The sequence below is a fragment of the Cataglyphis hispanica genome, chromosome 14 (assembly GCF_021464435.1).
Source record: "Cataglyphis hispanica isolate Lineage 1 chromosome 14, ULB_Chis1_1.0, whole genome shotgun sequence".
Classification (NCBI taxonomy): Eukaryota; Metazoa; Arthropoda; class Insecta; order Hymenoptera; family Formicidae; genus Cataglyphis; species Cataglyphis hispanica.
Window position 1 is genome coordinate 5,459,605 of NC_065967.1, and position 16,081 is coordinate 5,475,685.

General features: G+C 37.2%; 2 protein-coding genes across 5 annotated transcripts in view; one reads left to right on the forward strand and one right to left on the reverse strand.

The window, feature by feature from the left end:
* The window catches only part of LOC126854820 (uncharacterized), a 280,406-nt gene that overhangs the window by 44,995 nt on the left and 219,330 nt on the right, over positions 1-16,081 (forward strand). The window lies entirely within an intron of this gene.
* LOC126854797 (zeta-sarcoglycan) overlaps positions 1-16,081 on the reverse strand; it is a 210,588-nt gene that overhangs the window by 19,465 nt on the left and 175,042 nt on the right. For all 3 annotated transcript variants that reach the window (XM_050601871.1, XM_050601872.1, XM_050601873.1), the window contains one exon: positions 2,644-2,926. In XM_050601871.1, the coding sequence (XP_050457828.1) occupies positions 2,644-2,926 (283 nt within the window). The remainder of the gene's footprint in view (positions 1-2,643; positions 2,927-16,081) is intronic.

Consider the following 16,081-nt stretch of genomic DNA (forward strand, 5'->3'; position numbering starts at 1 on the left):
GCCCGAGTATAATCCGTCGAACCCGTCACCGTGAATCGAAATCGTCGTAAATCGTCGACCGGGGCAGCCCGCAACCCGACCGCGCGCAATAATTAACGCGCCCGAACTCGTAATTGATTGTCTCGCTGATTTACCGAGTCGCACAATTAATCGGACATGAGTTATCGGCGCGAATACCGGCCGATAAACGAGAGTTTAATTATCGCTCCTCTAATTACGACTTACGACGAGCGAAGGAGGGAAAGAGAGAGAGGAGAGAGAGAGAGAGAGAGAGAAGAAGAAGAACGACACGTTAGTTGGAAAAGTTTTCGGCGTGAATCGGCAAACTGAGCAGTATTAACTGCGTTGAAGGATGTTTCGAGAGAGAAAGGGAAGAAGAGGAAAAAAAGGAAGCTAGAAAGAAAGAAGAGAAAAGCTGGAGGAAAACGGAATGGAAGATCAAATGAAAGAATCACTGTGGGAGGATGGGATAAGAGATGAGGAGGTAAAGGTGGCAAGAAATTGACGGAGGATGGAAGAGGCGTAAAACGGGAAAGTATCAAAGAGGGAGAGAGAGAGAGAGAGAGAGGGAACTGAAAGGGTGAAGAGGCGGGGTGGCAAAGAAGTGGCGGAGACTTACATTTCCCACGGGGTATCCCTGCTGCTTCTAGGCTCCTTACTTACGGATTGATACTCAATTTCCACCGAGTTTAGCCCCCATCGAGGGATCATTGCGCCAGAACGCGAAAGCCCCTTTCGATTTCGAATAAATTCGATAATAGCGAATAGGGAGTTGCAGCAGCAGCAGCTTGGGGGAGGGGGGGGGAGGAGGGGCGCGAGGTAGATAGTACCACGATCGTTTTTGCTTTAATCGAGCGAACTAGGTATCAGTTTAGTTATCGACCAATCCATGGCATTGTTGCACCTCGCTCGCGTACGTGGGAATGCTGCGATTTGCAGAAGCGAAAGAGAGAGAGAGAGAGAGAGAGAGAGAGAGAGAGAAAGCGTTGGTACGATTATGCGACCGAGCGATAAAGTGGATTGAAAGAATTTATGTGGCTCTCTGCGCGCAAGAGAATTGAATCATGCCGCGTGTGTTACAGGTGATTGCGAAGCGCATTGCGCAGGTGCTTTTTCGCTCTTCAAAGAGAGAGTATTCGAGAAAATCCTATCGAGAAAAACGTTATATTGTTTTAATGATAATTTGTAGCATAATTAAGAAAATTATTAGAAGATTTATTAGAAAATTATTGCATTATTTGCTTAGAATTTATCTAATAAGATGCACACATTCTTTGCCTAATTTTGCGTAAATTTTATCATAAGATATTTGAAAAGTTCTCTCTATTATTACCAAGATGTATTTAATATTAAATATTAAATATAATTTTATTATAAAATTTGCGGCGCACAAAGGGAGAAGTTAAAGTTAATAATCAAAATTAGCCCTATATTTTGTACGGTATACATCATTTATTGTGTCTAGAATCGTCAAATCTCGCTAACTTAAGAAAGTCGTAAGCAAGTTGGTCCTCGCGCGCGGCATGGACATTTACATCGAAACGACCTTCACATTACAACCATTATCGCAATCGAGAAGTCGTTTCGGGCCGCGTTTCTCCGGGATTGCGAAGAGCGAAAGGAGAACATTGCCGACTTACTTACTAATGAATCCCCCCCTCCCCCACCCCGGTCGATTCGAGAGACGAGTAATTGTAATGCGACCGAATTAAGTCTAAAAGAGAAGAAGAAGAAGAAGAAGTATGAAGTGCAAACGACAGTTTTCCCGCGACGGAAATACCGCGGCGCCGATGTAACGGTTCCGGCAATTACGGCGAATTATATTAACCACCCTCGCGCCTTTCCTCCCTCCCCTCCCCTCCCCTCCCCTCCCCTTCCTCCGCCCCTTGCCGCCGCTCTCAAAATCGTCGGTGATGCATCCCACGCTCGCACGATCCGACACCCTCGTCGAGGCTTGTTATTCGGGCTCAAGAACTCGCGCGAAACTAATTCCAAGCCGCAAGGCAGAGAAGTCGACTTTAATGACTGTCGAAAAGTTACATACGTCCCTCTATCCAGGTCGAACTTACGGGAGAACATCTTAACCGTGAAAGGATCGTTTTCCGGACTTACCCAAAGTGCGTTGCCACTCACCGTGACATATATATATATATTATTTCATATTGATTTATTGCTAGAGTTCAGATATATATATATATATATATATATATATATATATATATATATATATATATAATTCTCGAATTAATCGATACGTAAAAGTTTTTACATGCTTAGAGTAGAGCTTAGAATTAATTATTAATTTTTTTAGAAATTTTCTAAGTTTTTAATACAACTAAAAAGTAAAAAAAAAAAAACTAGAAAGAAAGTATGTGAAATGAGTATTTCATTGCTTTTTATCAGTAAAATATATTTTTCTAAATAATATTTTGAAAGCTTTTTGAAACATTTGATCAACTTTGTGAGTCATTGTATTTTTTATCTAATCTCACTTAAAATTTTTATAAAGAAACTTGAGAGAAAACATAATGATTTAGTAAAAGTATTGATAAATTTATTAATTTTATGGATTTATAATAATCGTGATTATGCGTAACGTTTATATGTAACGTTAAAATAATGTGTCATTAATTACAAACTTACGGAACTGAATCCCATGACTTTTAAGAGCCAGACGGTGAGAGCGAGGTTGAGAATAACAATGACCATGAGGGTCAACACGAGGGAGTAAAGACATCTTTTCCTCCAGCCGTAGACGCCTAATCTGAAGCCGCTTTTACACGGCGTGGTACCGGAAGCGCGCTCCTCCAAGGCGGAAGTTGACGTTCTCGAGGACGATCCCGCCACTTGCCGCGCTCCACCGCGGCGACTCGCACTACCGGAAGTGCAGGGCTCGTCGGACCATACCTCTTGGCCCCGTGACATCCTAGAAATATAATTTATTGAAAATTTAAGTATATCACTGCGATAAAACATTCTTTTTCTTTTCAAGATCTCTAATTTTTCTCTAAATATAAAATTAATAATTGAAATTAAAATTAATTTATATTTACGAGATAAGAGCTCTCTCTCTGAATTTTTGAAAAAAATTATTCAAATTGTGACAAGTGAATATAAGTTTTCAGATTTATTTCAACGAGAGAGAGAAAGAGAGAATTCACATTTTTTGCAAATAATTGATTTATTCTGTGGATTCTGTGTTTATCGCGTTCATACTTTAAATACCTTCGTGCACGTTCTCGTGCTACTAGCGATTTCACGCCGTAAATTGGCAGATTACGGTTGCGAGATACAAACGAGATGCGTGTTATAGTTACAGGTCGTTACAGCGTTGCAATTGCGAGTCATTAATAAGACTACAATTACGAGGCTGTTCTTTCTGCCGTGATCATTTATCAACGGTTTATTCTTGAACACCGGCTGCGCGGAATTGTTCGGAGAGGCGAAATGCGTCACGAAAGACAGATCTTCCGGTGTTCTTTTTTTTTTTTTTCCCCCCCTTCAACAACGTGAGATACTTTATATCGCACGTGTACGGCTTCGAAAGATGAACTCGAAGATCACTTCGCGAAGTTTTCTCCTCTTTAATTTGCCACTATTATCGACGCGTATTCAAATGTAATATTTTTACGAGCATCCCACAAGCCTTATGTGATAATTTAAATGAGCGGAAGGAAAATGTAATATTATAAATTAAATCAACGGAAGGAAAATGTAATCAGTACACGTATCCACTTGTAACGGTGAAAAAATACTTTTGGGATATATTACATTGATTATGCATTCGGCGGGCATTTGCATATCAATGCAATTCATTTTCGCCTGGCCGTCCCCTTGTTATATTAACTATGACGATAAAATAAATCTGCTGACTTTTACATGAGAAGAAACCAACATTACACTTTGAGTCATTCATTAAATACCATATCTCACAATCGTTCTTCATTAATTATAACGATAAACTGTCCGTTGACTTTTCGAAAAATAGAGCAATGTTTCTCATTTTTTAATTCTTTTCTACGAATTTATATAAATCTTTTTATTAGTTGTAAAAAGAGAAGGATATTCTGATTTTTATATTTATGACAGAGATTGTATTGATATAATATTAACAAAAATCTATAAAAATATATTTTAATTGTACTTAGACAATTAAAATGTAAAATAAATAAATGTATAGATATAATTAAATATTTATATATATATATATATATATTTTTTTAAATATATTTTAATTATAAATACATTTTCCAGATATTTCTGCAATCTAATATTTGAAAGAATACTTTTAATCCTGTTTACGCACATAAATTATTTTTAAGCTCCAAATTTTTTATATTAATTTTATATTAACATTTTTTATATTAACATTATTGCTAAATCGCGAATCACCAACGTATAATAATGTACTTTAACTCGAAAATAAAATAACTCGTCGGATTAGAAGTAAATGCGCAGTCCTAATGCAGGTTCCATTTTTATCGAACATACTTACGGTTCGAACCGAGAATCGCGAAATAAAGAGACGGAAAACGAAACAACGCGAATGAAAGAAAAGCGAGGGAAAGAGAGAGAAAGCTGAGACTTATGCAAAGCTGACCACAAAATGTCTGACGTAACTTTCCTAACTAATCCCAGAAGACCGTAAGACTTTGGAAAGATAAAAATAGTAGAATCTTTCTCTCGCTTTTCGGGTCGCTCACCTCCCCCCTCACATTCATTCGTTCTTATTTTTGTTACGGAACGAGGAGGGGAGGGAAGGGAGGGTGTTAGTGCCCCAAAGCCAAAGAGAAGCGAGAGAGCGAGAAGGGGAAGAGGGGCTGGAGGTTTCTGCGAAACACAGTGCTACAAGGAATGAGAACTAAAATATTCAATGCCAGCTTTCTTCCTTTTTGTGGATAATTACACCTCTTGCGAATATAAAGAGCTTGGTGTAGCTCGAAATTAAAAGCACCAGAAATAAACTGACGCGAGAAAAGCGGTACGCAGTTCCTGTCTGTTTTAATTTCTCGATCGAGCTAGTCCTTTCTCGATACGTTCTTGCGTACCAGCAACTTTTTTCCCCATCAAGAAACGTGCTCGCTTTCGCTCCTCCGGATTTCGACATTTTTTTTCTTTTTTTTTGTTGCTACGACCAGCGGAAATTCGTTAATGAATCCATTAATCAAATTAACAACATTTATGACTTGTATAATGTTAATCCCTCGTATCATTAAGAGACATCGGCGTTATAATTTTGCCCGAGAAAAAGGTCATTTCTGAGCGAAAACACGAGAAAACAGGATGTAGCTCGGACACGAAAGACCCTCATTAGGGCCACCGTAAAAATTATAAACGAATTTCGCGATATCGTAAATCCGACTTAAATGAACGAAGAAAAAAAAAAGGAAAGGAAAAAGTAATCTGTTCACGTGCGCTTTCACGCGACGAGCGAGGGAGCACCGAGAGTGTAAATTTATTTAATGCCCTTTGCATATCTTTCTTTTTAAGTGCCCGCTGGGCACAAAAGGGGTCGGGGGTCGGGGGGAGGGAGAACAGCGTCTGAGGAGAATAGGCATTATGAATTCAGGCTTTAAGACGCAATTATAACACGGAAATATTTCATGGCCCATAAATATGGCGTCGGACGTATGTTAAACGCTCGCCGGAACTTTTGACGCGAAGTTAACGCGGCGACCATTATATTTTGCAGTCCCGAGCTAAAAGTGCATTGCAAATTAAGAAATTATTATTGCCACAGTATAATAATCCAAGGCGGCGTAAAAATTTTTCACGCGAAAATTCGCCCCAGTATTATACAGGGTGAGCCGAAACGTTCTGGCTAGACTTTGAGATTTTATAGAAAATTTAATTCTGAACGAAAAGTTTCCTATAAATACGAGTCGAAAAATGCTTCCTTAAAAAATTAGCGTCTATAAATCTGTTAAAAACGTAAGTGTTCTCTAATATTTGTAAAAATGTATAAAGTAACCGTGATTTCAGAGGTTTTTGAGCGCTAACTTTTTACCTTTTTAAAGAAGCATTTTTCAATCCATGTTTGTATTAAGTGAAATAAAAAGAAAATGAAATTTCTTGGAAAAAATCAATAAGAATAAAAAATAAAAATCTTTTTCTTTTATAAAAATAAACTAATTCTTGTTTTTAAATTAAAATAGCTAACTATAATAGAGTGGTAAGGAAAAAAAAATATTAAAAATTAGCTAAGCATAAGCGTTTTAAATGTTTTTGGGCGCCAACTTTTTAAGGAATTTTTTATTTTTCGATCCATGTTTATAAAAAACTTTTTATTCAGAATTAAATTTCCTATAAAATCTCAAAGTCTAGCCAAAATGTTTGGGCCCACTCTCTACATATTTTATATAAATATATGAGAATATACACATCTTATTTTTCAATGATCGGAAAATTTTCGAAATCACGAATAGAGCCGGCGCATCTCGTCGATTCGCGTATCGAGAGATTGCTTTAGCGCGAAATGCGCCTGTCAGGATTGACCCTCTCATTTGTCCGATACGAAGGACGTGTTCGTATTTACATAAAGTGGTAACCGGACGGACCGTATTCAGTGCGAAATATATACGACGCGAAAATACGCACCGCTAGACAGTTTACTTTCGGCGACGAACAATGGCCAGCTTAATAAAATGTACGGGCGGGTACAATTACGGATATCATTTATTTCGCGCGGGTGACAACGATGGATTACAACGGCAACCGCAATTTAGATTCTTTGCTGCTTGCGATCTCGGAGACTCTCGCCGCGCCCGGGGATAGATTTATTTCCCCGCTTTAAGCGCCCGAAAGCCCCTTCCCGGGATGCAGATAGGGACGTTGAATGAATTAATCCATACCACATTTGGGGTGGTTGTAAGAGTGTTTAAATGGGGCGGTAGGAGAGAGGCCCGCTTGTACAGCATCCGTTGTTTAAATCGTAAGCCGAGCTTAAATTGTCTGCCATCCAATCCTAGGTTTGCGCTTGACTCAAGTTGCAAGCAGGTATAACTCGGCGTTATAACCGGCAGGAAGCATTATGGCCACCATTGTTCACTAATATTCCGCTTCCCGTGTTGCCGAAGTTGTTTCTAGGACGTCGATGACAGCCTTGGCGCCCGTCGTGCGGTCGAGGAGCGCAACAAGCAGTAATACGGCAAGCTAAACACGTTGTTTTAATAGATAGAACCTGCCCAAGTAATTGTTACTTTCTCTCTCTCTCTCTCTCTCTCTTCTTGTTCTCCGCTGCATTTTTATAAATTTTTAATTTATACCAACGCGATGCATAGAGAGTAATATCAAGTGTGTGAGTGCGGTCAGAAAATGGATATTAAATCGCAAATCGTAATCTTACGCTCGAAATAATGGATTTGCATTTCCAATTTCTTTTAAAAGAAAAGCAGTTGCTTTCACGATAAATTAAAAGTAATTTCAATTAAAAATTGTTTATTTGATTCATCACTTTTTTCTTTAATTCTCATTAATAAAAAAAAAAAAAGAAAAAGTGACTTTTGCCGGACCAATTATTTATTAAAAAATTTTCAATAATAAAATTCAAAAAATAAATTAATAATAAATAAATTTCTCTTTTATTCACAACGATAAAAATGTTCAGACGTCGTGAAAAAGTTAAATCCTTCTTTGAAAAGGCGAAGTAGATGGATGTATTTGTCGACAAATCGGTGCTCAAAACTACTCGACTTGAAACGTCGATTCAAAATCGTCAATCTCTATGCAAGCCTCATCGAACTAAGAGACGGTGCAAGCAGATTTGACTTAACTTTGACTTGCGATAACGATTAACAAGACGATTCGAGACACATGTCTGTGTAAACAGTGGAAGTAAAATTTTTGTAATTAAGAGAAATCACACAATTTATAATTAATAAATTAATATAAATATTTGACACGATTAATAAATATTTAATTTCGTAATTAAATGAAATTTCCCAACAATTCTTCTTTTTTATTTAATAACTAAAAACGTACATTTTTATATATGTATACAATTAACGGAAATTAATTTATTACAAAAGTTGCTCATATATTTATATTTTGCCTTGCATTCACATATAACATCCTACCCTCGAATATCCTAAATCTAACATACACGGTGTCGCATACATAATAGAGTCAGCCTGACGTGACAGAGAAGCCGCTACTGTCACGTCAAATCACGATATCTCTGGCTGTCCCTCTAGATAGAATGAAGATTCTCGCGACCATGTAAATCGAAGTAACCGAATAAACGGAGTTAATTATTTTCTCGAAGCATTTCCACGCCGAAAAGCCACGGCTTTATCGGGCGGTTAGTAGAGACCACCGCACCCTTGCGGTCTCTCAGCAAGGAGAGAGTTCGTAGTCGGACGTTTGCTTCGACTTCTACGTCGCTGATAATCCCACCCAGATGGTCGCGCCGAGCCCGCAAGCCAAACACAGTTTAACCCAGACGGCCACTAATAGACTCGCTGCACCCCCTAGTACGCCTTTTTACGTTTGCATATCTCTCTCTCTCTCTCTCTCTCTCATCCTTTAATATTGCTTCCCTCATTTTTCCCTTCCGCTATTGTTGGGCAATTTCCATAAAAAATGTCGACGCTATATCGCAGGCGCCTTTGACTGCACGACGATATGACAAGAACGTATGTCGCGGAAATTGCGAAACCTTCCCCGTTCGCCCTCCCCCATTAACCCTTCTGTCGACTTTTTTTCGATTTTACCGCGCCGCACGGTTCATTGGGGGTAAAATTGAATCGGCCGACGTTCCGCAGTGCACAATGAGCCTCGCTTTATGGCCGGACAAAAACGATTTCCCCAAGTGGCGCGCATCTTGTTGCAAGCGTCGTCATTACGAGCTATATCATGTAAACGCGCTCTTCCTTTTCAACGGATAAATATTTCTATTTTTCATTCTAACTCGAATGTAAATGTTCGATCGCTATCTTTTTAATTACATAACGGTGAATATTGAAAGTAAATTGATGCGGCAATTTTCAAGACTGCTCCGCGTTCCAAATAAACCGCGACAGATGAGATGGCTGAAAAGTTCGAGAGAGAGAGAGAGAGAGAGAGACCGCACACCGAGGTCAAATGGAAAAAGAGAGCGCAATGTTCTCGAATCAGGACATTAAAGGTCCGATATTTCCCGAGGGTCGAGCAAGACCCCCCCTTAAGGGAGGCCAGTTATTGGCCGCGCAATTCAATCAAAAGATCAAACATCCCCTATATATAGAAAGAGGGGAAAGGTCGGAGGATCGCAACGACCTCTCACGATCCGCCGTTATTTTCGAAAGCGTGTTTCCGCAGATTCGCGCGAAGAAGAAATTACGTGTTTCCGCAAATTGCCTTGGAAGGAACGGGAAAAAAGTTTCATAATTATATGCGAATTTATTGAACTCGCGCATTCCGTTGCCGTAAATTTCGCTCGGAAATTTCGGGCACCGGATATCGGCCGGTTATCGCGGAAAAAGTAATTGAGGCAACGGGTGTTGTTACGGGTTATCTACGGCTAATTAAAGCCGACACGGTGCGCGGCCGCGCATCGTAATGAAGCACGCGTGAGAGATTCCGCGCGAGTACGTAATGTCGGTAATTTGCGCTCGCGGCGGCCATTAGCGGCGCTAATTTGCAACGAAAATAAATACTTTATTTCCCGTTTGGCCATGGCAACCGCCTTTGCCCGCTCAAAACTTTCCGCGCCATGCGGAATGCGACGCGTTAATAAATTTGACGCGCGAAACGACGGCGCGCGGCGTGGGAGATTGCGTTTGCGCTTAACGCGCCGATAGGCATTTATGGGCTAATCATTCGGGGAATCATCGATTTATCGCGCCCGACCGTCCACCAAGTAAATTAAAAGAGCAGGTGCGCCCGATTATTAACGCCCGTTATACCGCGCGTCTCTGAATACAGTCGGCTGTGTGTATGTCGTTAACATCAATCATCGTCATCGGCATTTCACCCCACTGTTACATGACGTTGATGAGACACGACACGGCGTTAATATCCGCGTAACATCTTGCGGAGCGTTGTACGCATCTCGCCACGCTACAAATCTATGCCCTCGAAATAATATCACGGCTTGCTGTTGATCGTCATATTTCTTACGTGCCTTGCGAATCCTAACGACCAGGATGTGTAATATTTATTTGTCAAAAATCGATATTACGTTAAATAAATAGATAATTCGCGATTATATTATGTGACGAAAATTAGATGAAAAATCCATTCTTTCTTTCTGAAAAATTATCATATTTTTTTTTTTTTTTTTTTTTTCATGAGCGTTATCTTGGATCGTACATTTTATTCGAATAAAATTGGATCTAGCAAAATAATTAAATACGTTCAATTAAGAGGAGAGAATTATCGAGTGAATACTTAATACGAATTATCTCTTTTGACGATTTAATACTTCAAATGTTCCATCGTACAATTTTCTTTTTTTTTTTTTTTTCTATGTAAAATTAAATCAAAAGAAGCTTCAATTGTATCCACGGATGCTATCGTTGTCCTCAATAATCCCACATTAGCCTAGTTACCAGTTAAATGTTTCTAAGCCACCCAGTAGAAGAGCTCCCGGACGTTTTGCTCCTTTTCTCGCGTCGTTTTTCCATCTTCTCCCCCTCATGGCTCCATTACACTCTCACTTTGGCTGCTTACCAGAATCACTTCGAGAGACTCCCGGTGTTTTCGTACCGTTCCAGTTCAATAGTCTCAACGACCATAAGTCGCTACTTCTATTTTTCTGGTCGAGAAGATAAAGAGTGGATATAAACAAAAATCCAACTTGAGATTTTCGAGCGATTTTGATTGTTGCAAACTCATCCTTTACACTAATACCTCACGATCAAACTAAATTCTCAAAACTCATAAACATTTGTATTTACAAGTATTTGCAAAATAATAAAATCTTTCGAATTAACGATACGCTTTCAGCTTCTAGATTGCGAAAAATTGTTTTCTGACAAAAAAAATCACTCTTTGAATATATTTAATTCGTAAACCCGACGTTAAACCCCCGGTTAAAAAACATGAAATACAAAATATCTGCCACTGTACAAGTTATTTTTAGTTTAGTCGCATAGACCACGCAGTACACGCAGTACAAATGCAATTTCGAGTAAATATTTGATGGATTAATTTGTCCACCACAAATGCAAAATATTTATTGGTAAAATTTTTATCTTACACAGCCGCGAAAATAGTTAGGTCGCGTATATAAACGTAGCGGAGAGGACAGGAATGTTTAATGTTACCTGTGTGTAAAAAGTTCTCATATATATTTTTATATTCCTAGATTAATTAAATAATCTTAAGAGCTTTTTTTTTTTCGTTTAATAAAACGATTTTCTCCGAGAGAGCTATTTGGAAAAAAATATCTCATCGATAATATGATACTGTGACAGCTATCTATTATAGTACTTTTATTATTCAACATCGAAAAGCTTTCACTCTATATTTAAACAGGATTAAAATAATTTTTATCGTAAAATTTCGCTCACATGGTTACGGGCATGGAACCGGGTACAGAACATTCTCTAGGTCGTCCCGACATACTTCATTATTTCGCGGGATTATCGCATTAGGTACATGCATTCAAGGCGGCTAAAAAAGTATTAGTTCTCGTTCTTCTTGTTACCATTTATTTCCGAACGCTCTCGTTCTCGATGGCTGAAAATGATTTTACGTCAAAAAGTGATAGCGTCGATAGATTGAACGACAACGATCAAAAGTATTAATACTCCTCACAGCATCTATCTCTGTCACCGTTTGTCTTTGTTATTTACAATACTGGAATGTATATAGATACGCGATGGTGTCCTGTTTTATTGAACACATTATGTTGCTTAAAAATATGTACAGTTATGTTTATTCAAAAATTTGTACCCTTATAAATATTATAATGCATTGCGATTTATTAAAAGCGTACGAAATATATTTTAAAATGTTTATATTTCGATGATCACGCTATATATGTAGAGAAAAAATTTTGTCATGACTGTTGCGTGTGACAAGATAAATATATGATTATATCGACAGCTGATTAAACGCAATGCGGGACGGAATTTGCGGATACCCTCGAAAAAATTGGCGAGGAAAATACGCGCGCTCGAGGGAAATGGAGGAAAAGCTATTGATCCACGAGCGGCACGTTTCTACGGATCCGTGGAAATCGGTTTAGAGACCGGAAGGGAACCGCTTTGATCGCGTTACCGGCTCCATCTCACAGATTATAGTCCATCCCTTTTTACCTTCTTTCGCCTTTTATCTCCGTCCTTTACCTTGTACGATCTTCTCTTCGCCAAACTCGATATGTCGACTTCAGCCCTAACCTGGCCCAAGGAAACTCTTAGCTTGACTTACACGAGAAAGAGATTCGCTGGAAATTTTCCACGATTTCTTGCGCAATGAAAACTATCACGCTTAAGTCTTTCAAGTTTGATAAACGTAAAAATAATTATATCAAGCGCGTTTTTATAAAATATTGAGTTTCGGAAAATTTTCATAGAAAAAAGATGAAAATTTCTCTCGTTCTCTCTCTCTCTCTCTTTGCTATACATTTCTTAGAGTGGGAAACACTCGCGAAATCCCACTCTGTACACCGTTTGTCTCTAGCATTTGACAAACGAAAGGCAACGTGTCTCTAGGCGCGGAGGTAGCGAGATATCTCCGCTGACTTTTGCCTTTGGTGTCGTTGACATTTCCCATTGGGCTGGCGGCCTGGCATTTCTAACCCAAGACCGCAAAGGAGCATCTTCGAACGCCTGCCCCACCTTACGACATTCACTTTATATATGCGCCAATGTATACGTTGCTATTTGATATCCACCGAAACGCCCGCGTTCGAGATGTGCATGTCGAAATAAAGTAGATGCCGTTGTACCTCGTAGCGAAATATTATTCTTTCTCTATTCGTGGAATAGAATTCAAAACTTTCTCCATTAATTGTGCCTTTTGCTATTGGTGGAAATAAGCGAAGCGATAACAATAGCAATACCAAATATATAAAAAAGATTTGACCGCGATTGTATTCACGTATCGTTTGGACGATATAAATATTTTTTTTTTTTTCAATTTATTCGAAATTTTTATATTAAACGTGTTTTCAATGAAAATATTCCTAGAACTCTGACTCGTAAAAAATTTAAGATCCTTATGTAAGCTTTCGATCGCGACTAATTCGAATAAAATTGGTGCAATTATTCTCGAAATAGATCATAAAAATGAAGATTTTATTTTTTCCGTCTCACATAAATACACATCGTGCAAAATGATTTTATTGATATTTGAGCAAACCGGCAATATGACTTCATGTGTCATTGTTTTATTTCTGTAGATATGATCATGACAAGTGCTAAGTCAAACGCAATCATTCTTTATTATTACAATAAACAATGATTCGTAAACGTATTAAAGCGTGGCTATTTATCGAAACAGATATTTTTTTCCGATTTATTCATGTGTAAAGTTAGAATAACGCATTGATTACTCGCGCAAGCGAATCAACCGCTCATTTGTTTACAATTAGTATATATCTGTATTTCTTCTCGTTAAATATATATATATATATATATATATATATATATATATATCTTAATTTTTTATTAATAATTTTTTTATTATATTTGTTTCATAGAAATTAATTTTACGTACTTGACACGTCTTTTTATCTTTCTTAAAAAGATTCTTTTTATTAAATAAAGTAAAAATATATAAAAACAAGAGGAAATAATAATATCAAATTATTGATTTATGCAAAAATGCAAATTTTGCATTTTCTGTAAAAAAAGTTACGAAACCAGTTAAATTTGTAAAAAAAAAAATCATGAATTTAGGATCTCGAGAAAACTGTCTTGCATTTTTATCGCATATGCAACTACATTAATACACGCTTTGCGCGAAAATCATGTCCATTGCTTTATCGTCGATTTTAAATTCATTTGAAATGCGAAAATAAAAATCCCGATTCGCGATGTGTGAGTCGACCTGGTTTCCGCTGCACGTTTTCTTCAGTACACCAAAATACGTGGAATGGTAAAACAGTAGAATATTTTTCATGCTACATGTCGATCAGAATAGACATTTGTATTCAAGCCAAACTCGCAATATTGTATTTTCAAAATATTACTTTACAGGCGGAGATATTGTTTCTCGCATACATCGCGGTTATAACGTAAATATTAATCATGGCATATTGTTGTTTGCGAAATGATGACAATTAAGACATTTCCCAAGAATATCTCATGTGTGCACTTGCATTGGCGTTTATCTGCGCCGTTATCTGAGCAAATCTAATGAACGATATACCGTATGTCGTTGCAAATTCACATATAAACGCATAAAATTAAGGATGTTACGTTATGTATGCATTCATAATGCAAACAATGATAATAATCAAATTTTAATATGGCTCTGTGTAATCGACGTAATGAATTCCGAATCGTCGTAGAATCGCGTATCAAAAACGTAGCCACGTGTTGGAATGATGTGTGACGTAATAACAAGTCATCAGATAAGTCATTTTATATCTCCAAATTGGTGTAAAAAAACAAATAATTGTTATATAACAGTACATTGTGTAAATAATTACATACTTTTTTTAAAAACAATTATTTTCTTTATGCCAATTAATTTATCTCATTATTCTGTACATAAAAGTATTGCAATAAGATTATCAAAAATTAAATATTTTGCGAGATATTTTATATCAAAATATGTCAGAGGATATAAAATAACTCAAAAAGTATTCAATAAAAAATAATTTTATTATAGTATTTTAAAAAACTCTCGAGGTAAGCGATAAGAATATTCAATAAAAAATAAAAGTTTCAATGAGAAAAATGTAATGTAATCTTCATATGGCTTAAACAGTGTCACCTAAGGCCTAACTAATATTCCTGTCTTTTTCCCCTCAGAATCAAACTTTTGTCTAAAAAGTTTCTTTTTAAAACTGACAGATTTTAAGATATTTGCGTGGATAAATTAAAATGAGTTAAAATAGTTATGGCAATGTGTGTAAAAAAAAAAAAAAATTAATTATCAAAGAAATAGAATAAATATTCTCTAGACTTCCCATTTGCGACAACAAAGGAAGCATTATTTCGAACTTTATTCATATTAAAAATGTAGTCAGGTAATTGTTGTTTTTTACAAAAATAAAAATGTTACGTATTATTTGATAAATTATTCAGATTGCGACGACGCAGTGAAGGATGATTGAACGACATATTCCCGCCATGTACGATGGACGTCCGTTGGTTTTGCTCGCGCGAGGACGCGTTTTATTAATTTTCCTACGTTAAAATTTATACCTTTAATCATGGTTTTCGATCGCCGTGACCCGCCGTTGGTGTAACATCGCGGACGCTTTCGCCATTCCGCTGAATTATTTCTCGGAAGTATCATATTTCTTTCCCCGCATACGTTGCATTTCAATTGGTCCGCCTTGTATCCGCGTTTACCTCCTCGAAACTTCCGCCTGCGGTTTTCATCGCGCATTTTATTATGGCGCATCGCGCGCATTCTATCTCGTCTCGGGTATTAAAACAATGCCCCCTCCCCTCCCCCTCGCCACAAACGCGATACAACTTTTCCGCGTAGGCGCGTGAATACATGATACGTGCCTTAAGGGAAGAAAGTAGTGTAAGAAAGACTATTTTTAAGAATTTTTTTTCTGCTAAATAATTGATTTCTTTAAAATCACTTTTTATTAGCTTTACGAAGTAAATATAATTTAAACTACTTTTTGCAAAATTTTTCTTAAAAAATATTAATATTTATGACTATAATAGCCAATAATGTGAGTCGCTTTAAAAAAACGAGCGCACGCGTAGCGAGCCAATGGAAGCTCTGAAGCAAAGAAACCAAACATTTTCTTAAAATATAAGACAATAGCTTCAGTTGCACGTATGGATTTGAATAAAAAATTATTTATTACAAAATGGCGGACTTTTGAAGAGAAAGGTATCAAAATTAGTGAGATATTGATCTGTTTTGTAACATTACAAAAAAACAAATTATTCAATCAAAAATTCCATACGTTCAACTGAAGCTATTGTCTTATATTTTAAGAAAATGTTTGGTTTTTTGT